General features: G+C 39.5%; 1 protein-coding gene across 1 annotated transcript in view; it reads right to left on the reverse strand.

Moving 5' to 3' along the window:
• Window positions 1-17,082: 17,082 nt before the first annotated feature.
• SPTLC1 (serine palmitoyltransferase long chain base subunit 1) overlaps window positions 17,083-25,784 on the reverse strand; it is an 85,502-nt gene continuing 76,800 nt past the window's right edge. The window contains exons 13-15 of the mRNA XM_053925702.2: window positions 23,012-23,129; window positions 19,887-19,960; window positions 17,083-18,419 (exon numbers count right to left, since the gene is read on the reverse strand). Coding sequence (XP_053781677.1) covers window positions 18,326-18,419; window positions 19,887-19,960; window positions 23,012-23,129 — 286 coding nt within the window. The 3' untranslated portion in view covers window positions 17,083-18,325. The remainder of the gene's footprint in view (window positions 18,420-19,886; window positions 19,961-23,011; window positions 23,130-25,784) is intronic.

Genomic DNA, 25,784 nt, shown 5'->3' on the forward strand with positions numbered 1-25,784 from the left:
CTTTTATTCTTCACGCCTCCTTATTGTTTAGATGTTTAATATGAACGCATGTCGCCATGTAATTTGAAAAATGTAAACAACAGGAAATCAAGGCCCCTTGTCACTGGGGATGAATAAGAACCTTGCACATCCATGTTGAACTCAGAGTGAAAGAAGCTGACACCACTGAGGACTTAGAGGACAGGAAATAGATATGAAGGGACCAGGTTGGTGTGGGGCACACACTCACAAGCCCCTTTCATGCCTAGCTCCAAGCAGAGATTGTGAGTCATCTGCATGAGGACAGAAGACAGTTTCTTCTTCATTTTAACAACAACAATAACCACAAAATTGGAAGTGGCAGATTGACAGTCATAAAATGAGTTATCACCCACAGGTTCGAGGCTGTGGGAATGGCAGCTTGGTCCTGTTCTGGATCAACATTGCTCAGTGGCAGGTAGCTCAGACAGAGCCAACTGTGATGGGGACCCAGACCCACCCGTGTAGAGGCAGCCTCCAGAGACTCCTGGCCTCTAGAGCTCACTTCCTGCTCAGGACTGGTAAACTGAGGAAGTGTGAAGTTGCTGGAAAGAGCTGGGGGACCAGTTAACACAGCACACTTGTCCCCTTCCCTTTCCTTCGCTGACGGTGCACTGGTGCCGAAGACATGCCAGGGATTTGGACAGAGGCCTCTCTCACTCAGTGACTTCAGCCCTGGCCCCAACGAAGACCACTCAGGCATACATGTGAGTGAAAGAGGACAGAAATACTCTTTTTCCTGGAAGTCCTCTGTGAAGCACTGCAGGAGAATCATGTAGCTGGGTGTCATGGATGTCATAGTGCTGGAGTGACTTCCTCCCAGAGCCTATAGGAGGTAAGAGACCTGCACTTCTGTATGGACTTCCTTTTGCCAATTTGTCTGTCATGTTATTATCATTCAAAGTAATAACATATAATATGCACTTGTGAAACATTAAGTACAATTTTAATAATATCATCTCATCTAATCCTCACAATGGCTTCGTGGGCTTGAACATGATCATTCTTAATTTGCAGATGAGAAGATTTAAGCCACTGTTGAAGTTCACAGGGATGGTAGGTGGCGATGTGGGTCCAGCTCTGGGTGACCTGTCCCTGGGGCTTGAACTCTGATGTGCCGTGCATGGAGCCCTAGGTGGCCTCTTTGCACATTGCAGGGTCTGTGGAACAAGGGAGGGTTAAAGGACAAAGGGTCCTTGCAGTCACACACAACAGGGAGGGTGCCTCAAAGAAAGTACATGGAGGCTGTTAAGTGGGGGTAAGGATGGTATAGGGCAATGGGGGCTCAACTTGTACTATTTACGTTTTTAAAAATCCATTTGAATAGAAACAGATGCACAGACATATGGAACAGACTGACTGCTGTCATAGAGGAGCAGGGACTGGATATAAGAAGGTGAAGGGATTAGCCAAAGAACATATATGCATAACCCATAGACACAGACAACAGTGTGGTGATGGCCAGAGGGAAGAGGGGTGAGGGAAGAGACACTCTGCTGGTAAGTGGTGACAGTTGTGGGAGTGGAGCCCAGTATTTGAAGCTTTCTGGCTGATGCATTATCACCAAAACTGGACTTGGACCAGTGTGAGAGAAAATAAAAGGGGCTCTGCACTTCCCTTGAGAAAGGTGTGTATGCTAGTTCTTTCTCTGAAAGGGAGGTCTGTCTGGAGTCAAATAGAATTTTCTAAGTGGGACTGGGAGAACACGGTGAGAGCAGGAGGATTTGGATAATTCAGTTAAATACAGTCCTTCAACCCAACACTCTATTTAACAGGTAAGAACTTGTCCAGCGAGGAGCAGGGGCTCATCCAAAGTCTCACAGTGACTGAGTAAAAAAGCTGGACCAGAATCTGCCTGCTCTCTAGGGTTTTGTGTTTCCAAATTTGCCTTAAGCTGCCTTCTGTTCTCAGTTCCTCCTCTTCTAGCGTCTGGAGGCTGCTGGCATTCTGGGCTTGCAGCTGTATCACTCTAACCTCTGCCAGTCTTTACACTGCCTTCTTCTCTGGTATCACCTTCTCTGTGCATCTGAGCATCATCTCTTTCTGCCTCTTTCTTATAAGGACACTAGTGATGGCATTTAGGGCCCTCAGTTAGAAATCAGGGTAATTTCATCTTCGAACCCTTAACTTAACCACAGCCACACAGATCCTTTTTCCCAGATAAGGTAACGCTTACATGGGCCAGGGAGTAGGACTTGATTCTTTGGGCGGCCATTATTCAATCTACTAGAATATCCAATTCTCAGCAACATTTGTGGAAAAGACTATCCGCTCCCCATTGAATTGTCTTGGCACTTTGTTGAAAAGTAACTGACCAAAATCTAAGGGTTTATTTCTGAACTCTTAGCTGTTTTATTGATATATCCATGAATTGGTACCATACTGTCTTGCTAACTGCAGTATTATAATAATTTCAAAAGAAGGTACTATGAGTCATCCAACTTTGTTCTCTTTTTAAAAAATTGCTTTGGCTACTATAGGCCTTTGTATTTTCACATGCATGTTAGGATCTGCTTATTGATTTCTGCATGAAATCTGCTGGAATTTTGATGAGAATTACATTGAATCTATAAATCAATTTGGGGAATTTTTCCAATCCATAGACATGGAATGTCTCTCTACTTATTTAGATCTTAATTTCTCATAGCAATATTGTACAGTTCTCAGCGCACAAGTCTTACATTTGGTAATTTTACTTATTATTTTATTCTTTTAAATGCTATTATGATTGGAATTGTTTTCTTAATTTCATTTCAGATTATTTGTTGGGAATATACAGAAATACAATTCATTTATTACCTTCTGATAATGCTAAACACATTTATTTCCCTAGGATTTTCTAAATAGTGTCATGTCATCTGCAAATAAGTGTACTTTCTACTTCTTTTTTTCCAATTTGGATGTCTTTCATTTCCTCCCTCCCTCCCTCCCTCCCTCCCTCCCTTCCTTCCATCCTTCCTTTTTTCTTTTTTGGCCCACTGCACAGGCTCGATTCGCCAGTAAAGTTTTAAGGCTCTTGTGTCCCTGATCATGAGGGGGGAAAAGGCAGTTCCATTTGTAGTTTAGTATGTACTTTTCTTGTAATAGTCTGACTTTGGTATTATAGTAATATTAACCTTATAGAAATAATTGAAAGATGTTCCTATCTTCTCTGTTTTTCTGAAAGAAAACTATGATTTGTATTACTTTGTCTTCAAATATTTGACAGAATTTACTAGTGAAGTCATTATGATTTGGACATTTTTATGGGAAGATTTAAAATTATTAAATTTCCTTACTTGTTACATAATTCTATTCAGATTTTATATTTCTTTTAGTTTGTTTTGATAACTTTTGTCTTTCTTGGAATTTGTCATTTAGATTGTCTAATTTATTGGCACAAATTTGTTTGTGATGTTCCCTTATAATCCTCTTAATATCTGTAGAATTGGTACAGATGTTGCCTCTCTAGGTTCTGATGTTGGTAATCTGTGTTTTCTCTGTTATTTTCTTGGCCAGTCCAGCTAAGAATTTCCCAAATTAGTTGATCTTTTCAAAGAGGGAAGCTTTTGCTTCAGTCATTTTCCCTGTTGTTTTTGTTTTCTATTTCATTGATTTCCTCTCTAAACATTATTGCCTTCCTCTGGCTTGTTTTGGGGTTAGCTTGTTTTTTTTTTCCCCCTAGTTTTTAAGGTGGAAACTTAGGATATTGATTGGAAATCTTTCTTTTTTTCTGATATAGGCATTTCAGGCTATAATCCTGCTTGGCACTGCATTAGCTGTGTCACATAAATTTTGATGTGTTGTATTTAATTCATTCAGTTCAAAACATTCAAATTTTCCATTGTAATTCTTCTTTGATCAATAAATTATTTAGCACTATGTTGACTAATTAACAGATATTTGGGGTTTTTCCACTTTTCTTTCTATTGTGGATCTCTCATTTATGTTTTGGACAGAGAACATATTTTTTATGATTTCAATCTTTTTAAATTTATTGAGACTTGTTTTATGGCCCAGCATGTGGTTTATCGTGGAGGCTGTTTCATGTGCAGTTGAAAATACTATGTATTTTGAACTCTATGGAATGTTCAATAAATGTTTGTTCAAGTTGGTTATGGTGTTGTTCACATCTTCTATATAATTACTAATTTTCTTTCTGGTTGCTATATCATTAATTAGGATGGGCTATTCAAATCTGCAGTGATTATTGTTAAATTATCTATTTCTCCTTTCTATTTTGTTAGTTTTGTTTCATATATTTTAGGATTCTGTTTTTAGGAACATATATAGTTATAATTGTTACAGTTTCTTTATGTATTGACCCTTCTATCATTATGAAATATCTCCATTTCTAGTAAGAATTCTTGTCTTGAAGTCCATTATTTTTCTAACATTAGACCGCTCCTGCTCTCTTATGGTTTCTGTTTGCATGACACGTTACCTTTCATCTCTACTTTCTACCCACTACCCACTTGTGCCTTTGACTGTAAAGTTTGCCTTTTATACACATCAGGTTTTTTTAAATTCAGCCTACCGAACTCAGCCTTTTGAATGAAATGTTTAGCCCATTCATATTCTAATGGAAATATTGATATAGTTGGGTTTTTACTATTAGTTTTATATCATTTTTGTACCTCTATTGCTCCTTTCCTGCTTTTTGTTAAATATTTTTTAGTTTGCTATTTTAATTCCTCTAATTTGTATTATACTTTGTGAGTTATTTTCTTTTTTTGTGTGAGTTATTTTCTTATTTGCTCTATTGATTCAATGTGCATTTTAGTTCATCATAATCTACTTCAGAATAACAGTTATCTAATTTTGGTAAAATATATAGCTTTTCTCTTTTTATTGCCTATTTCTTTGTGCTATTATTAGCATACATATTCCATGTGTATGTTATAAACTCCCCAAAGCAGTATTATAGATATTACTGTACACAATCATATCTTTTAAAAGAGTAAAGGGAAGAAATGGGAAATATATTTACAGTCTAAAAAATTTACCTGCATATTTACCATATTTGGACATCTTCATTTCTACCTGCAGGTCTGAGTTTCTGTTTGGTGTCACTTCTTCATGGCCTGAAGAACTTCCTTTAGTAGTTCTTGTGAGGCATCTGTGCTAGCAATGAATTCTCTTAGTTCTCCTAGGAATGTCTTTATTCACTTTTATTTCTGAAGGATTATTTTGTTGGGACCAAATTCTTGTTTGACAGGATTTTTCTCCTCAAATGTCTTTCTATGCACCTGGCTTCTGTTATCCCATAAGAAGTCAGTGGTAACCACGTTACTCCCTTTTACATGATGAGTCGCTTTTCCTTTGCTGCTTTCAAACTTCTCTTTCAACATTCTGTCTAGGATGTGTCTGGTTGTGAATCTCTGTGTTTATCCCACCTTATATTTGTGAAATTTTCTTAATAAAAACACTGGTATTTATTTATTTATCTATCTATTTATTTATTACTTTTATCTTGACTCTGGCTTTTTTAAAAAAATTTTTGTGTAATTGTTCAAGTACACTTGTCTCCATTTTACCCCTACTACTCCCGCCTACCCCAGCCATCCTCACTCCCCAACCTTGATCCTACCCCTCTTTGGTTTTGTCTAAGTGTCCTTTGTACATGTTCCTGAAAACCCGTCCCCCTTTTCTCCCCATTGTCCCCTCCCACCTCCCCTCTGGTTACTGTCAGTTTGTTCCTAATTTCAATGTCTCTGGTTATATTTTGCTTGTTTGTTTGTTTTGTTAATTATGTTCCACTTATAGGTGAGATCATATGATATTTGTCTTTCACTGTCTGGCTTATTTCACTTAGCATAATGCTCTCCAGTTTCATCCATGCTGTCACAAAGGGTAGGAGCTCCTTCTTTCTTTCTGCTGTGTAGTATTCCATCATATAATGTACCATTGTTTTTTAATCCATTCATTTACTGATGGGAACTTAGGTTACTTCCAGCATTTGGCTATTGTAAATTGTGCTGCTATGAACATTGGGGTGCATAAGTACTTTTGGATAGGTGTTCCAGGATTCTTAGGATATAATCCCAGCAGTGGAATTATTGGGTCAAAAGGTAATTCCATTTTCAGTATTCTGAGGGAATTCCATACAGTTTTCGGGAGTGGCAGGAGCAGTCTGCATTCCCACCAATAGTGTACTAGGGTTCCCTTTTCTCCACAACCTCTCCAACACTTGCTGTTTGTTGCTTTGTTTATAATGCCCATTCTCACTGGTGTGAGATGGTATCTCACTGTGGTTTTAATCTGCATATCTGATGGCTAGTGATGCTGAACATCCTTTCGTATGTCTCTGGACCCTTTGTATGTCCTCCTTGGAGAAGTGTCTGTTTAAGTCTTTTGCCCATTTGTAAAATTGGGTTGTTTTTTTTTTTTCCTAGAGTGGAGTCATCTGAGTTCTTTATACATTTTGGAGATCAAACCCTTGTTTGAGGTATCACTGGCAAATATATTTTTGCATATAGTTGGTTCTCTTTTAATTTTAATGTTTTCCTTAGCTGTGCAGAACCTTTTTCTTTCTTTTTTGATGAAATCCCATTTGTTTATTCTTTCCTTTATGTCCCTTGCTTTAGGGGACATATCAGTGAAAATATTGCTGCATGGAATATCTCAGATTTTCCTGCCTATGTTCTCCTGAAGGACTTTTATGGTGTCACGATTTATATCTAAGTCTTTTATCCACCTTGAATATATTTTTGTGTATGGTGTGAGTTGGTGATCGAGATTCAGTTTTTTGCATGTAGCTGTCCAGATCTCCCAACACCATTTGTTGAAGAGGCCATTTTACTCCATTTTATTCTTCTGCCCCCTTTGTCGAATATTGACTGTAGAGACTTGGGTTTATTTCTGGGCTCTCTGTTCTGTTCCATTGGTCTATGTGTCTGTTCTTATGCCAGTACCAGGCTGTTTTGATTACAGTGGACTTATAATAAAGTTTGATATCAGGTATTCTGATCCCTCCAACTTTGTTCTTCTTTTTCAAATATGCTGCAGCTTTCAGGGTTGTTTATGGTTCCACAAAAATTTTTGAAATGTTTGTTGTATATCTGTGAAAGATGCCATTGGTACTTTAACAAGGATTGTGTTGAATGTATAAATCGCTTTGGGTAGTATGGCCATTTTGATGATGTTAATTCTTCCAATCCATGAACATGGTACATGCTTCCATTTGTTTGTGTCTTCCTTAATTTCTTTCTTCAGTGTTGTGTAGTTTTCTGAGTACAGGTCTTTTACCTCCTTGGTTAGGTTTATTCCTAGATATTTTATTTTTCTTGTTGCTATAGCAAACGGGATTTTTTTCCCTGATTTCTCTTTTTGATATTTCATTGTTAGTGTACAAGAATGCCTTTGATTTCAGAATACTGACATTGTATCCCATGGTTTTGCCAAATTCATTTATTAGGTCGAGTAGTTTTTTGGTGGAGTCTATAAGATTTTCTATGTACACTATCATGTCACCTGCAAACAGTGACAGTTTTGCTTCTTTCGTTCCAATTTAGATGCCTTTTATTTCTTTTTCTTGTCTGATTGCTGTGGCTAGGACTTCCAATACTATGTTGAATAGGACTGGTGAGAGAGGGCATCCTTGTCTTGCTCCTGATCTTAGTGGGAAAGCTCTAAGTTTTTGTCCATTGAGTATTATGGTGGCTGTAGGTCTCTCATATATGGCCTTTATTATGTTGAGGAATGCTCCCTCTATTCCCAATTTGCTGAGTGTTTTATCATAAATGGGTGCTGTACCTCATCAATTGCTTTTTCTGCATCTATTGATATGATTATGTGACTTTTGTCTTTTCTGTTGTTTATGTGATGTATTATGTTTATTGATTTGCAAATATTGTACCATCCTTGCATCCCTGGGATGAATCCTACTTGATCATGGTGTATGATCTTTTTAACGTATTGCTGCATGTGTTTTGCCAATCTTTTGTTGAGAATTTTAGCGTCTATGTTCATCAGTGTTATTGGCCTGAAGTTTTCTTTCTTCGTTGTGTCTTTTTCTGTTTTGGGGATTAGGATGATGTTGGCTTCATAAAACGAGTTTGGGTGTCTTCCATTTTCTTGATTTTTTTTTGCAATAGTCTGTGAAGGATAGGGCTTAGCTCTTCCTTAAATGTTTTCAAAAATTCTTCTGGGAAACCGTCTGGCCCAGGGCTTTTGTGTGTCAGGAGTTTTTTGATTACTGCTTTTATGGTATGAGGTGTTACTGGTGTGTTCCAGTTTTCTGTTTCTTCATTCAGTTTTGGAAGATTATATTTTTCTTGGAATTTGTTCCTTTTACCTAGGATTTCAAATTTGTTGGCACACAGTTATTCACAGTAATTTCTTTTAAGCCTTTGTATTTCTGTGGTTATCAGTTGTGATCCCACCTCTTTCATTTCTCATTGTGTTTATTTGGGTCCTCTCTCTTGTTTTCTTCGTGAGTCTGCTTAAATGCTTATTTTGTTTATCTTTTCAAAGAGCGAGCTCCTGGATTTATTGATCCTTACAATTGTTCTTTTAGTCTCTATGTCATTTAATTTTGCTCTGATCTTGGTTACTTCCTTTCTTCTAGTTGTTCTGTTTTTGTTGTTGTTCCTCAAGTTCTTGTAGGTGTTGGGTTAGGTTATTTATTTGAAATGTTTCTATCTTTTTTATGTAGGCCTGTATTGCTATGAAGTTCCCTCTCAGAACTGCCTTTGCTGTTTCCCATAAGTTTTGGATTGTTGTGAGTTCATTTTCATTTGTTTCCAGAAACTTTTTGATTTCTTCCTTGATCCCATTCTTAATCCATTTGTTGTTTAATAGCATGCCATTCAATCTCCATGAGTTTGAATGTTTTTGAGTTTTTTCCTTGGTGTGGTTGTCAGTTTCAGTCCCTTGTGTTCAGAGAAAATGGTTGATATGATTTCAATTTTTTTGAATTTATTGAGCCTTGTTTTTTGTACTATCATGTGGTCTATTTTGAAAATATTCCATGTGCATTTGAAAAGAATGTGTTTTTTGCTTCTTTGGAATGAAAGGTTATATACATATATCAATTAAGTCCATTTGATCTAGAGCATTTTTCAATGCCACAATAGCTTTGTTAATATTTTATTAGGACGATCTGTCCATTTTTGACAGTGGGGCATTAAAATCCCCTAATAGTGGTGCTGTCAATATCTTTCTTGAAGTCCTCCATGATTTTCCTTATATATTTGGGTGCTCTATGTTGGGTGCATATGTTTATAATATTTATGTCTTCTTGATGAATTCTTCCCTTGAGTATTATGAAGTGTCCTTCTGGGTCTGTGTTTATAGCCCTTGTTTTGAAGTCTGAATAAACTATTACTATTCTGGCTTATTTTCCTGTCTATTCGCTTTGAATAATTTTTTCCAACCGTTCACTTTCAGTCTTTATAGGTCTTTTGTTCTGAGGTGTGTCTCTTGTAGGCAGCATATGTGTGGGTCATGTTTTCTTTTCTTTTTTAAAGTATATTTTATTGATTATGCTATTACAGTTTTCCCAACCCCCCTCATTATCCCCTCTCTGACCTTCACCCCCCACCCCCTTAGTTCATATCCATGGGTTATACATATAAGTTCTTTGAGTTCTGTTTCCTATACCATTTTTGACCTCTCCCCATCTACTTTATACTTACCAATTATGCTTCTCCTTCCCTCTACCTTTTTTCCTATTCCTCCCTTCCTCCTCCCTACTGAAATCCCCCTATGTGATGTTAATTTCTCTGATTCTGTTCCTGTTCTAGTTGTTTGCTGTTTTTGTTTTTATTGCTTTTCTTTAAGTTCATTTGTTGATAGTTGTGAGTTTGTTGTCATTTTACTGTTCATATTTTTGATCTCCTTTTTCTTAGATAAGTCCCTTTAACATTTCATATAATAATGGCTTGGTGATGATGAACTCTTTTAACTTGACCTTATCTGGGAAGCTCTTTATCTGTCCTTCAATTCTAAATGATAGCATTGATGGTAGAGTAATCTTGGATGTAGGTCCTTGCCTTTCATGACCTCAAATACTTTTTTACAGCCCCTTCTCGCCTGCAAGGTTTCTTTTGAGAAATCAGCTGGTAGGTAGTCTTATGGGCACTCCTTTGTAGGTAACTGTCTCTCCTTTCCTCTTGCTGCCTTTAGGATTCTCTCTTTATCTTTATTCTTGGATAACTTAATGATGATGTGACTTGATGTGTTCCTCTTTGGGTCCAATTTCTTTGGGACTCTCTGAGCTTCCTGAACTTCCTGGAAGTCTATTTCCTTCACTAGACTGGAGCAGTTTTCCTTCACTATTTCTTCCAATAAGTTTTCAATTTCTTGATCTTGTTCTTCTCTTTCTGACACCCCTGTAATTCAGATATTGGAACGTTTCAAGATGTCCCAGAGATTCCTCAGCCTCTCTTCATTTTTTTTGAATTCTTGTTTCTTCATTCTTTTCCAGCTGGATGTTTATTTCTTCCTTTTGTTCCAAATAATTGATTCCTGGTTTCCTTCCCTTCACTGTTGGTTCCCTGAATATTTTGCTTTATTTCATTTTGGGTATCTTTCATTTTTAGACCAAGCTCAATCAGTTCTGTGAGCATTTTGATTGCCAGGGCTTTTAAATTCTCCATCAGGTAGTTTGGCTATCTCCTCATCGCCTAGTTCTCTTTCTGGAGTTTTGCTCTGTTCTTTCATTTGGGCCCTATTTCTTTGTCTCAAGGAACCCATTAAGTTGTAAGGGGGCGTGGCCTTAGGTATTCACCAGGGCAGGGCAAGCCTCCTTGGGTACCGCTGCCTGTGGGAGAGGGGCCAGAGAAGGAACAATGCAGCTCACCTACTTGGCTCCAGCCCACTTTCCAAAGAACTCTCCTGTGAGACTGGGAGTTTCTCACACTGTGGCCATCGCCTTAGTCCACAGTCAGCTCTGAGTCTCAGTTTCACGCTCAGTCAGCCCCTCTCTCACCGTCCATTGCCTCTCCATGTTTTTCTCAGCTGGCCGCACCCTTGGGGTCCACTGCCTTGCCGCGGGTTCTCTGTCAGTCTCACCAGCACGGTCATACTGGTTTGGTTGACTGTTTCTATAATTCCTTGGTTGTTGGAGTTCCATGCTGTGTGATCTTCTGGAATTTCTGGTTGTTTATTGATTTTAGATTGGTTGTTATCCTCCTTTTGGTTGTGGGAGGCAGCGAAGTATTTCTACCTATGCCTCCATCTTGTCAGGAAATCTTGGGTCATGTTTTCTTATCCATTCAGCTACTCTGTGTCTTTTGATTGGAACATTTGATCCATTAACATTTAAGGCTATTATTGATATTTATTCATTTCCCACCTCCCCCCTTTGTCCCTGTGTTCCTCTCTCACTCTTTTCCTTTGTCTTCTTATGATAGTCCCTTTAATATATCTTGTAGCGCTGGTTTGGTGGATGTATATTCTTTCAGCCTTTTTCTGTCTGGGAATGTCCTTATTTTGCCTTTCATTTTAATTGAGAGCCTCGTTGGGTATAGTCGTCTTGATTGCAGGGCTTTGTTTTTCATTACTTGGAATATCTCTTGCCTGGATTGGAGTGTTTGTGCTGAGAAATCAACTGCTAGCCTTATTGGAGCCCCTTTGTATGTTACTTCTTGTTTCTCCCTTGCTGCTTTTATAATTCTTTGTCTTTAAAACTTGGCATTTTAATTATGGTATGTCTTGGAGTAGGCCTCTTTGGGTTAATCTTGATTGGGACTCTGTGCTTCCTGAACTTGTATTTTTGTTTTGTTTTGTTTTGTTTCCCCCTCCAGGGTCAGAAAGTTTTCTGTCATTTTTTCAAACAGGGCTTCCATTCCTTGATCCTTCTATTCTCCTTCTGGTATTCCTAGATTCAAATGTTGTTGCATTTCATTTTATCTTGGAGTTCCATTAAGCTATCTTTGTATTTTTTCAGTCTTTTTTTCATGCAGCTGGTCTCTCTACCTGGGTGTTTCTTTCCATCTTGTCTTCCAGCTCATTAATTATGTTTCATCCAGCCTGCTTGTAATTCCTTCTGGTGTGTTTTTTATTTCCAAGATTTTATTGTTCATTTCTTCCTGTTTTTTGTTTATAGTTACTATTTCCTTTTTCATACTGGTGTAGTTCTCACTCAGTTCCCTGTAGTTGTCTGTGAGTACCTTGAGCTTCCTATAACAATTATTTTGAATTCTATTTCTGATAGTTTGATTACCTCCATTTCATTTAGCTCTTTTAGCGGGGAGTCTTCCATTCCTTTGATTGCAGGTTCTTTTTTTGTCTCCCCATTTTAGGTGACTCTTCTTATTTCTGCAATTCCTGATGTTCTGCTTTGCTAGTTGTCTTTGTAGGGTGAATTTGTATGGTAGGAATTCTATGGGATTCAGTGGTGTGGTCTCTTTGATCTCCTTGTCTGGATGTTTGAGTTTTGTCCCTTCTTCCATTTATGTGGGGTCTTCTGTTGTACTTGTGTTTTTACCTATTGGTGGTTCCTTTGTTGGTAGATTCTCTCCTCCAGCAGATACACCTATGTTCACAGCTCCCACCTAATCTTGTATGTCATCAGTGGCAGGGGGAAGGCAAAATGGATTAACACAGTGGGAGAGTATTCTCTGGGATTTAAAATTCCAACAAGGAGACAAAGGTAGGAGATTCTTTATGTAAGTGTAGTGTTAACCATGATATTTTACCCAACTGGTCACTTTTTATAAAAGGTGAAAAATAGATAAGACTCTTGTTAAAGGGGAGAAGGATTATGAGCTGAATCCAGAAAACAGGGTGCTTGTGCAAGGTTAGATTTTGAGCTATAGTGAGAGTAAAGGATAGAAAGTAAGTGTAGTGTGAGAGAGAATAGAGTTAACCACAACAGTAATAAAGCTCAGGGAGATATTGAAATGGGCTACGATCAGGGAGGGGTGCTGTGTAGTATAATTTACAATTATATGGAACAACAATTATTTACAATAGTACTGCGACAATATCACAAGAAATATATGATTTGAATAAAAAGAATAGAAAGTATACAATCAAGAGTAGTGTGTTATTGGAATTTGAGTGAAGTGAAAGAAGGAAAATTAAAATACAATATGAAAGAATAAGGAAAACCAGTCAAACAATGCAATTAAATAATAAAATAAAGTGAAGAAAACTAAACAGGAAGAAGAGAAATTAAAAAAAATACTAATAAGTAAAAATAATGAAAAATACAAACAAACAATAAAATGTAAGTTCTATAGGATAACAAAGTGAAATTTGTCTCAGTTTCTCAGTTGTTGGGGTTAGCCTTGTGCTCCCTGTTTGGATCTGTCTCGACCTTTCACAGTTCCAGGTCTTATTGTCTCACTTTGGGGGGCGGGGAGAGAAAAAAAGAGAGGGGGAAAAAAAGCCTCCTGCTGACTTTAAACCCACCAAGCGAGTTAATCTGGTCTTCCTGTATGCCACAGGCAGAGGGGGACTGGGCTTCATTTTTCTCCCTTCCTATGGTTTTGAGAGGATGGGGACCAGGTCTGGGCTGCAATATTCATAACTGACCGGCCTCCAGCCCAGTTCCTCCATCAGCTGCCAGACCCCCACTGTCCATCTGGCCAGGCTGGTGCCTTTATTTCATCAGTTGTGCTGCGGTCTGTGCAGTGCGCATCCTCCTTCCTCTTTACAAGCCCACCATGGCTTCAGCCCACTGCTGGGAAAGCAGCGACAGCCTCCAGGGGAGCAGTGCAAGCCAGCTGAAGTGCTTAAGAGTTCCTTAAACAGCAACTGAGAGCCCTTTTTTGAGTAAAATCCTGTTGTTTAAGCCCGTGGTTCTTAACAAGTGCCTGGCTTTTCATATAGTCCAACTTTCCAACCAGACTGGAGACTATCTGGGTCAGGGCCTGACACGGCCCTAGGCCACGGCTCTTCTTTCTCTAGGTGTCACCTGGCTCTCCAATTTCTCTGGCAATGACTTTGCCCCACAGTCCCAGTGGGTGAACACCACCTCTGTGTGCCTCCCACTTCATCTTTATTCCCTGCAGTGACTTCAAGCATCCAGGCCCCTCCTAGTGCTGGGCTGCCCTCCCTGCTCTGGTAGGGAAGGGAAGCTGGTGATCTAACTCTTCTCCAAGGATCCTGCGGCAGGTACCTGGTGGGGGGCCACAACAGCCTAGGTCCCTACATAGATCCCAGGGACCTTAGCCTCCCAGTGCAATCTCCTCCCCGTCAGTTTCTCAATGTCCTCTACGGTTTTTCGCCTCCAAACTTCATATTAGCTGGGATTCCATTGGCTGTTCACTCTGTTCCTCAGAAGATCGGGTAGGAGTTACAGCTGGGAGAAGTAGGCTCCACTCCTACCTACCTTGCCACAATCTTTAAAAACTCTGAAATTTTTGAATGTGTAAATTCATTTTTAAAATAAAATTTGTTAAGTTTTTGGACATTATTTCTTCCAATATATTTTTTGCCCCTTTCTTTTTTCTTCTTCTTTTTCTGCCCCTCCCATACAAATACACCGGGATGCTTGATATTGCCACACAGGTGTCTGAGGCTCTCTCTTCTCTAGTTACTTTTCTTCAATCATTATGTTCTCTCTTCTTCAGGTTGGTTGTTTGCTACTCATCTATCTTGAAGTTACTGATCCTCTGTGGTGGCCCCGATAGTGAGTTTTTTGTTTTATTTTTCAACTCCAGGATTTCCATGTTACGGTTTTAAAGTAATTTCTCTTTGAAGTTACCTATTGATTCGTTATTGTCATAATTTAATTTTTATAAACATGGTTTCTTGTACTTTGATATATCTGTAGCAACTGCCTTAAAATCTTTGCTAAATGCATCACGTGGGGATGAACAAGAGTTTCTAGTGGCTGCTTCTTGCCCTGAGTGTGAGCCATACTTCATTTCTCTGCAAACCTTGTAATCCATGAAATTCATGGATTTCTAATGTGTATGATTAGTATCTGAAATTCCATGTATGTTTGGGAATAAGCTTATTCTCTAGCATCCAGATATAAAGTTTGACATTGCTATACAACCTATATTATTATATTGCTTAGGTCATCTACAGTCCTTAGTGTTTTCCCACTTGACTTTTCTTGGGACTAAAAGTTCAAACCTCCCACTCTGTAGTGTATTTCTAGTTTCCCTTGATACAGTATATAGTATATGCAGAGTTTGAGTGGTGATATTTAGTGCAAGATTATCTGTAATTGTTTTATCATTTTAAATTGTGCCCTTTAGCACTACATGCTTAAAGTCTATTGGCTTGAATTCTACCTTGTGATATCAGGAATACTGTCCCGGATTTCTGTTTCCACTTTTCTTTGTTTAGCCTTTTTGAGCCACTGAGTATAGGTTTGTCTCTTGTATCTACACAGCAAGCTTATTCTGCAGTTTTCCCTGTTCCCTTTCCTCCCATATTTTATTAGTATCACTTGTCAAGAGTATGTTAACATTTATGTATTATTCTTCTACTTGTCTCATCTTTACTTTAGTCTTATATGTAATTAAATATATACATCACTCATATTTGTCCTTTTGAAGTTTCCCGTTATTTCTTGATTTGATGGAACTTTGCTCATGAACACAGTATTGAGCTCTAACTTTAAATTGTTTTTCTAAACTTGTTACTTGAAACACAGCTTTTCTGGTTATAAAGTCCTTGACTTACATTCATTTTTGCCTTGCATCTCTTTAAAATGCTGCTTCACTTTTTTTTTGCTTTGTATATTGCTGTTGAGATAAATTATTATTTTTTCTGTGTTCCATCATCCTTCAGTCTCCCAGTCCATTCTCTTTACCAGACAGTAAGTAGGGAAATAGTTTTAAGTATTCTGTCAACATAATCCATATTGTAGGTATAGGTTATGGATAGTAACCTATGGTATACCGATTTCCATCTGATATTATGGAACTAAATCTACATTCCTGTAACATACATTTTAATGTCATCATAATATCAGATGAAAATATCCTCAAACATCTCTGGGACTAAGGTTATTTCTGGGACTAAGGTTTTATGTCCACAAGGAAAGATGGCATCAGGCCCACATATCAGATTATTATTGTCTTAATTCACAGATTTTAGGATGTACTTTTCCCACCCACATTACCTCCGTGATATTGAAATGCATTTTACAACTAATGGCATATTACAGATAGTAGAGTACATGAAATAAACACACATGGTCCAGTTAGTGTCTTAACTTGCTTCAAAGCCCACTTTTTCTGAAGTTGGACTCTTACTGTAGACAATACAAAGGGAGCAGTCACATGATCCTTCATCCCCTTTGGGCAACTGTGCAGAGTGGAATTGGGCTCCCGATGCTACAAATGCTGTTCGCCGTAGCCACTGCCTTTCTCAACAGAGGATCATTACAGAGCACTGCAGAACCTTATGTTTCTAAGAGAAATTTGTAATCTGCGTCAGATCTGAGAGGACTGTTTCTTCCTAGCATTTTGCTTAGCTGATATTTTTGGTGTTGTACATCATTGCATTGTGGTTACTTTATAGTTTTAATAGATGTTATTTTTGTTTAAAATGTTGGTGTTTTTGAAGAACTGGAGTTAAATAATGTGTTCTCCTGCCATCCTTTGAAAAGTGACTGTAAAAGAAGTTCTTTTACAGTCACTTTTCAAAAATAGCAATAAAATCTAGATGCGGCAACTTTGAGTTAGAAAGTATAAAGTAGTTGAAAAGTTACAATCCTCATATCCTCATCCTTTATAAAATCACCGTTCAGGTATTTTTGTAGTTCTATGTGGCCAAGGCTTAAAATTAGTAGGAACCTAGGAAGTTTCAGATATTGTACTATACAGTGAAATAAAGTATTCAGATATTAGTATTTTCTAACCCTCCAACTCCCCCCCCCCCTCAAATGCCATCCTAGATTTATAAAAAAGTAAAATCAAGCCCTGGCTGGTGTGGCTCAGTGGACTGCGCACAGGCCTGCAAACCAAAGGGTTACTGGGTTGGTTCCCAGTCTGGGCACATGCCTGAGTTGTGGGGCCAAGTTCCCAGTAGGGGGCGTGCTAGAGGCAACCACACATTGGTATTGTCTCCCTTTCTCTCTCTCTTCCCCTCTCTCTAAAAGTAAACAAAATCTTAAAAAAAAAAAAAAATCAAGGGGCTAGTCTGTTGAATACATTACACATGCAAACAGAGTCATTACCAGGAATGTTGATTTATTTTCATTAAAAACAAACAAAACAGATTCATCATTTAAGCAGTAGCAGCAATCACAAGGCACATATGTATGTAATACCTCAAGCAAAGCCGAAACCAAATATTAAAAAATGTGTTATTTAAAAAGATTGTGAACATAAATTATAAAAATGACATTTTTATAATTTCATTCCTTTACCTTTAATAAGAGAAAAAAATACTGGTGTAATATTTATGCAACACATGTGGAACATCACTAACATTTATACCTAACTTGGTTTGCTAAGGAAAAAAACAGCTGAAGTACAGCTTAAATATTTTATTTTTAGTACTTTACATCACTTTTGAATATTTGGAATTAATAAGCTGAAAAGAAAAAAACTTCTCATTTCCCTTAGCTTATAACAAGCCTGTAGTTACATGTCCCTAGGCAAACCCACTATACAAAAAAGGAATACATTCAAGGTTTTCTAAAATAGTGAGGACATAATTTATATTTTAGCATGATCATAAAAACTCTCCTCCTAAAACAGATTAGGCCTACATATAATAAATGGAAAGGTATATTCTATTAAAATAAAATAATATCTGATTTAAGTTACTGCCCACTTAGGAAGTAGTATGACTATTTTCTGGTTAGAGATGCTCAAATTAGCTGTCCAAAATGGCCTAACAGCAGCAGTATTAAGTGTTTACAAAAATTCTAGGATTCAAATAGAACGAAAAGTTTATGATAACTGCACAAGAAGTGTTCCTTTATATGTTAGCCACCATTGAGCTTCACAGGGTGAAGACTGGAAAAGACAGAGTTGAAATAGATCTTTAAGAATACATACATGCCACAGATATTTTTCTATGAAGTCTTAAAGAGTGCTTAGAGAGTCTTCACCAGTAGAAGGGAGAGAAGATAAACTGAAGCTCCATTTTTGAACAGTTTAATGACAACAAAAAAGAATATAAACTACTACTATAATAAAACATTTAAATAGTACTAAATACACAGTACAATTTGAATACCAGTTATATACTGTCAATAGTTTTCCTTTTAAAAAAATCAGTTCCTGGGCTTCAAGATGTTTTCTTTGTAGAAATAACCAGCATCTGGCTCATGGTCACACACTGAGCCCACACTCACTGCAGCTGCAATAGCAGTGTCAGGTATGGGAAGGACCTTTTGAAGCTCCCTCCCAGCAGCACCGGGGCCTCTGTGTGTCGTGTGGTGGCCACCAGGCCCTGAGACAGACTACAGCAGCACAGCCTGGGCCACCTCCTTGATTGTGGATGCCGCCTTCTCCAGTTCCTCCTCTGTTTGTTCCACTGTGACCACAACCCTAATGCTGAGAGGTAACAACAGACATCTGTTTTGTGAAAAAGCTCTCTTGGAGCACAACCCGCCCAGCAGCTGACCTGCTGTCACAGCTGCTTTCTCGCTATGATGCAGGGTAAGGGGTGGCAATAGGACCCTATGTCCTGCAGAATGAAGACATTTCCTATCAGGCCATTCACAGAAGCTTGTCACCCTGCCTGAATTGTGTGTGTATCTACTTGAAGTCACCTGCAGTAGAGCTCGGCCCAGGTACTCCAGCAAATTGGCTCTTCAAATAACCTACTGCCTCAAGCAGCACCAGGCCTGAGGCGAGAATTCTAATTTCTCAAATTAGTGAACTGTCTGCTTGCTCATGTGTGTAATTCAGTAAGTCATGTGGAAGTTCTACAATACTTTGAGGCAAGGCAGACATTTTCAAGTCTGCAGAAAAGTGAAGACAAATGCCAACTCCTCAATCAATTCTACCTCTGTCTGTCTGCAAACATCTGCTTCATCCTCTGGACACATCTATTGAGCTGCAGTGCTGGGCATGGAGCCCAGGGCATAAAGCCAAGATGGCCCCTGTCCTCAACACACTAAATCACACCCTGCCTGGGTACAGTGACAAATGAGAGAGCAGGATCTGTAGGGTGCTTCTGAGCTGATGCCAGAGCGGTCTTCCAGAACCCCGGCCTGGCCCCTGTGTCTGCACAGCGCTGACTCCCATTCACTCCCAGGTCAACCTGGGCCTTCTCCAGGCTCCCTCTCACTGCTGTCTTTCAAGTTTGTGCTCTGGCTCCCACACGCACCTATAGGTGGCCATGCCACGGCATACCCTACTCCATACTGGAAGGCCATAATGCCCACCAGGTGCCTTATGTATTCAATTTTCTGGGCTCAGCTTACTCAACAGTCTCTCTCAGAAATCTCAGTCCCTCCCCGGCCAGACAAACCATGGCCTACTTCTCTGTGACCTCAGTGACTCCTGCCATGACATGCCTCAGGTGTCTCCCTCCTTAAACTACACTGTTAGTGTGTGGAGGGCAGGATCAGATGTTCTGTTAAATCATGAGTCCAGGTGCACCCCCACGCAGGGCTTCCTGATCCTTATGATTTCCTGGGTGTTATGTAAGGGTTTGGGGGATCAAGTGCCCCACGGTACTCCAGCCAGAGGTAGTGTCCTCATGGTAGAAAACGCTGGCACAGTGTGTGCTCTGAGGGGTGTGGAAGGTATTTGCTGATGGAAACTACCACTGTTTCAGTTCGTTCTTAGAATCTCAGATATTTCTTTCAGTCAACTAAGAGGGTACTATGAGTCTTTTGGGGCTTTTCAGTTAAAATTGGAAAACATCTAGTTTAAGAACAGACAAGAGCTTATATTTTAATGATAAACATTCTTCCTTGCCCTGTAATAGCCTTTTAAAAAACTTCAAGACAGGATACATTTCATACAGGTTTTAGGGTAGGAAAACAAAAGTTCATACTTTAACGCACCAACCTTGGAGGAGGGAGGCACTTCTCTTCTTTCTCCAAGTAGCGTGCCTGAGTTAATGCAATGCTTCTGTTCATGCACTGCAGGAAGAAAAGGAATACATTCAAACCAGGACTTGGGACACTGTGGTAATTAAAATAGGAAGGTACCCTTAAATGCTATTCTAAACAGTAATTTTAATTCGTTTGTCCAATAATAACTGCTGTAATTAACACAGCATAATGCAATTGAGGGCAGCACTGTTGAATTATCCACTATAGCAGCACTGAGCCCATGTACCTATCAGGCACTTTAAGATATGGCTAGAGCCACTAGGAGACTGAGCTTTAGTTCAATGTAATTTAAACAGCCACAGGTAGCTAGTAGTTATTTTAGACACAGCTGAGTTACGACATGGGGGAACAGTACCACCAAAGCCCCATATACTAACCAAGAGCTGGACTTAATAATGGCAGCAGAGTGTTTCAGACAGAAACTGCTCCTACTCCAAACACTAGTGATGCCTCTGGCTCCCACGTCTGCTGCACTCGGCCAGCTGCAACCAGGCACAGAAGGGTCTGCTGCCACACATTTGTGGGCAGCTCTCCCGTGCCTTAATCACCTGCTGACATTTTTAAAAACTTAAAATGTTCTCTATCAAAATAAAGAAAGTATAAAAATCAGATTAAGGTAGTTATAGTGGTTTCTTTTGGGGGTGATGAATACGTTTTGGAGTTAGTGATGGTTGCACAACCTTGTGAATATATGAAAAGCACTCAACTGTATAATTTAAAAGGGTGACTTTTGTGGTATATGAATCATATTTTTACAAAAAAACCAACTTACAAGAAAAGAGGGTAGTCATTCCCTATACTGGGAGTGGGACCCTGTGTCAGCTGCCAGGCAGGGCAAGGGTGGAAGCTGGGCCGCGCGGCCACGTTTGTGCTGTGTCTGCAGCCTGGAGGTGCGCCCACAAAAGCTCACTCCTCCTGAAGACACGTGCACTGCCTGTCTCTAGCCTTGGCTAGTTAAGGAACATGATAAACCTTCACACAGTATGCAAAAACAGTGTTTTGCCAAGCAACTCAACAAGCTGACAAAACCTCTCCATTCTACAGAGCTTAGACAAGAGGTGCAGTTCCATGATCTTTTATTTCCCTCAAATACTGAAAAGAAAAAATGGAGAGGAGTGCATAGAAGACTTTGTAGATGGAAGCTGTGATACTACACAGAAGTGCTAAGAGCTTCCTTTTTCCTTCCCATAATGCACTTTCCAGACAGGGTTCTGTTCCCTCCCCATAGGACCTGTTCTCTTCTCACTGAGCTCTCAAGGTGATTTCCTGAACACAACTCATGCTTAGCTGGGGCCAAGTGAATAATATTAGTATTGAGTCATCTCACTCACTTGCCCTCTTCTGTGTTTTTCTTCTGCACAAATTAGTAGTGAGACCTAAACTGTTGCTGTCCAGTAAGCAAAGCACAAAGGTGGATTTAACAAGGATTTGACACCCCGACATCTAGAGAGGCCCATGTCCTGCACACGAACATGTGCAGAGAACCATCTGAGGGGGTTTGGGGAGACTCAGAGAATGATGGGGTCAACGCAAATTCCAAGATAGGAAACACAGTTTCAGGGGTCTGCTCTGCAGCTGCCACATCAGTCATATCACTAGGCCATCCAGGAAACAAACTCACTGTTCAGAAAGGCAATGTGATTACAATGACTTCCTGACTTCTCCCTTCAGCTCATGTTTCATTTATAAACTGTTTCAGAATCACATTTGTATAAGAAATCTAATCTCAAGGATGATGTACTACCTTTTGTCTGTACACATTTAAGACACATTACAGTGAAAACACTAAGGCAGTAAATATAGTTGGTGGGATGTCTGTCCCTATAAAAGAGCTAGTCTTTTTTCACATTTGCAGAGCTGGACGTGAGGGGACATCTGTGACACTTCTTCACTCAGCAAGGTGAGAGTCATTCCAGCCCAATCATTCATAATCTGTCTGGCATGTTGCCTTAATTAGGAATTTCACATTCTGGGTTTGGTAATATTTTGGTTTTTTAAGAGTACTGATTCCAGAGGCTACAAATTACATGAAGATGTAAGGAATCTGTTAGTCCAGACTATGTGGTTCAAACATTGTAGGACAAAGGACACTTGAAACAAGCTGTGAAGCCAGAGGCTGGCTTCATACTGTGGTCTCCATACCAAGCAGCCATGTGACTATGGGTGAGGACTTGACCTCCATGAGCCACAACTAGGCAAAGGCACACAAAAGATAGCAGCCCTCACAATTACCCTGCCGCTGAGCGGTGGGCACTCAGAGAGGAGCTCCAGAAGAAAACATCAACGGGAACAATCAGGTCAAGGAAGCAGAGTATAGCCCATTTTCATTCTCAAATACACAAGAGATGTATTTCAGATTTAAGTACAAGGCACGAACTCTCATGGAGCTGCAGGGCCACTGGACATTTCTTAGGAGGAACAGCAGCAGCAGCATGGAAACGAGGAGGGAGGACTCCAGGAGACACAGCTCTGCTGAACAGAAAAGGGCAAGTGGTCTTCCCCAGTGAGCATTTCTTGGCTAAGAACTGAGTTACAATTGGTAGTAAACTGACTTTCAGATGATAAAGATATTAAAACCAACCTCCCAAATTAGGCATGACTGCAAAGTGGTCTTCCTTCCTTCCTTTTTGGTTATAAGATTATTATGGTCTGTTTCTGAGCTATGTCAGGGGTTCACCCTGATAGGTAGCTGTCCAGTGTTGTGTGTGGTCATTACACACAATGCTGTCCCCATGTACATGTAAGAAATCCTGGCTTTGTAAATGGTAAGCAAAGGGCTTTCTGGAAGATTATTCAGAGAAGAAGCTAAGTGTACTTTATATTTTAATGAAATGTGGTATGGAACTCTACACTTTCAATGCAAGTTGAAAATGGACCCAACAGGAAGAACTGTTTCTGTCAACATGTGCTACAGATTCAACTGGGTATTGAAGCAATTCTGTGACAGGAGTGACCTGCAATTTCCACTATACACCATCCCCGGGGCAAAGATGGCTTTCTTACAAATGACATAAAAAAATTGCTTGGGTTTAGGGGAGGGGTGATAAAGGAGAATCACTCGAATAACTGGATACTTACTTGATTTACAATTTCCTGAAGTAGTTTAACATCCCTTTCTCGTGACCCAGTGCTCTCTTGTAGCTGCAGGTGAAAAGCTGGAGACAGTGCCTCCCCGACCACTTTTAACCCAGACATACTGGAGAAGGGAAAACACACACATCATAACCCAGCCCCTTCCAGGCTCAGGTACCTCCACACAAATACAGTTTTACACAGTCTGCATTAAAGAATGTAACAGAAACCTGTGACTTTTACAGGAAACCATCCTGTGGCGGGATTCTGATTCTGATAAAAGATGTATGCTCTCAGCAATGCTCCCAGTCCAGGACCCCTCATGCTGTTTCTGTGAGCAGGGCTGGGAGGAAGGTGCCCATCTGGTGGACACCTGTGGATCACACGTCACAGAAAGCACAGGAATCACCTCCAGTCTCCCACCAAGTCTGAAAGCCTGGCTCCTTCACCGACCTGGGCTTGGGAGGCCTCTCCTCCTGGGGCTCCTTGCAGGCCATCAGTCCCCAGGCCTCCACCTTGTTGTTTCCTCTCCCCATGATCTCTCTCCCGTCCTCCCATTGCTGCTAGCACCAGACACATCTGGTCTCAGCCCCAGTGTCACTCCTGGGGGCTCCCTCATCACCCACTCTAGGGAAGGGTCTGTACCATCATTTTCTGTACTTGCTCTGTTTGTTTCCTTCACTTTACAGACTACTTATTACAGCAGTTACCTTGCTTGTTATCTAAGTCTTTGGTCTGTACCTTGTCTTATAAATTATACAAGTAAACTGACATTGAAAATGTTTTAATTCAACTACCAGCAATATGTTTAAATTGAAGTTTCCTTCTTATTTGTATGTTTAGTTTTAAATTTTACTTGAGTTAATGCATTTTCTTCTTTCTTAGGATCAATAGCACAGAAATTGCTGCTTCTCAGGGAGAAAGATATTTAAGGATGTTTGACCTATCTCCTAGAACACAAATGGTAATACATGCTTCTTGAAATTAAGCTAAACATTTTGGATTGCTTTCATTTAGGTTGTTTCTCTGGGAAAGCTCTGTTCTTTCCTCAAAATAAAGCATGTGGGAGCATACATGATTCCTCACATATGTTTAGGGGTCCACAAGCTTTTACTGAATGTCTGCCACATGCCAAGTAGCATGGGAGGTGCTGGAAGCAAACATCACCTGGCTTTCAATCAACCCTTGCACATTATTAAATTGTGTCTCCTTTCTTTCTTTTTTTAAAATTTTATTTATTTGTTTTTAGAGAGAAGGGAAGGGAGGGAGAAAGAGAGGGAGAGAAACGGCAACACGAGAAACAGATTGGTTGCTTCATGCATGTGCCCCAACCACGTCCTGACAGGGACAGAACTGAGGTGTGGGCATATGCCCTGGTGGGGAATTGAACCTGCCACCCCTTGCTTTGTGGGACAACACCCAAGCAACTGAGCCACAGTGGTCAGGGTGTGTCTCCTTTCTTTAAATGCCACACACCATGCTGTGATCTCTCAATAAATTAAAATGCAAATTTGAATCATGGAATCTTAGAATCAGGGCTTCTGAAATGTGGGAGAACCTTCTAGATTAGTTTTCTTTACTTATGTAGAAGCAAAACAACATGCTTTTTTAAAACCCATATCCTATGTGAACTTTGAATGTGCTAAACTTGTACACAAATTCTCAGGGGAGAATTAAAAAAATTGCTTTTCAAACAGCATTTCCTATCAATTAAATGGCCTGGATTTTTTGTAACACATACAAGGCACCTCTAGCCCAACTGAGCCTGTGCTTCGATCAAATGGGCCGCTCTCACACCGTGGGTGAGGCAGGCTTGTGGGAGAAGGAAGGAAACCAAACGCCCTTTCTCTGGCTGCCATGACTGAATGTCAGATGAAAGTGTAATTAAAGCCAAATGAATACAGAATTATAGCTTGAGTTCAGAAACTCAAAAGCTGTGTTACAGGGCCTATGATACTTTTTAAGTAAAAATTTTGAAAGGCGTATTATTTTATCCAAATAGGGAAATACTAAATAAGTACTGGGCTAGGTCCCAGGCACAGAGCAATCAACAGTTCAGAAGTGGCCTCCAGCATGTGCTGACAGGCAGGGAGGAAGCTGGACACAAATACCAATCTGCTAGAATCGAGGGACTCGTCAAGTTTCCAGCAAGGAATCAAACTAGCACAGGCTGCTGACTTCTCCCAAACACAACCTCAGAGAAGAGAGAAGAAAATCACTGATTAGAAGATACTAAAAAAAATTACTTAGAAGTAAACATTGAAAACACTGCCTTTGATATTGTTTTTAAGATATTTATTGGAAAATAAGAAATAAAACCAATAACCTAAATGTAAGAAGTTAAAAAGAGTAAGAACAAATTCAAACGAGTAGAAAAATGAGAGAAATAAAAGAAAAAAATATGATTAAAAAAACAGAATTAAATTAAAAATAATGAGCTTGACAAAATTCTGGGAAGATTATCATAAAAATGCAAAAGGAAGGAACACAAAATTTAAAAGGGAAATAATATATACAAAGAGTATATAATATAATATATAATCACAAAGTACACCCAGTGGAAGGCCCTGAACCTAGAAAACTTTAAAGGGCTGGGCATCCTGCCCAATTCTGAAGAGACAATGATCAAGCCTTGTCACACACAATGGCTCCAGAAAAGCAGAAAGTGTGGAAAAACTGCTCAATCATTGACTGAGGCTATCAGAATGCTGATTCCTAGGTTACATAAGGTTGGTATAAAAAGAATTATAGGACCACTTAAATTATAAGTATGGAGCCC

The sequence above is a fragment of the Desmodus rotundus genome, chromosome 1 (assembly GCF_022682495.2).
Source record: "Desmodus rotundus isolate HL8 chromosome 1, HLdesRot8A.1, whole genome shotgun sequence".
In the NCBI taxonomy this organism is placed as follows: domain Eukaryota; kingdom Metazoa; phylum Chordata; class Mammalia; order Chiroptera; family Phyllostomidae; genus Desmodus; species Desmodus rotundus.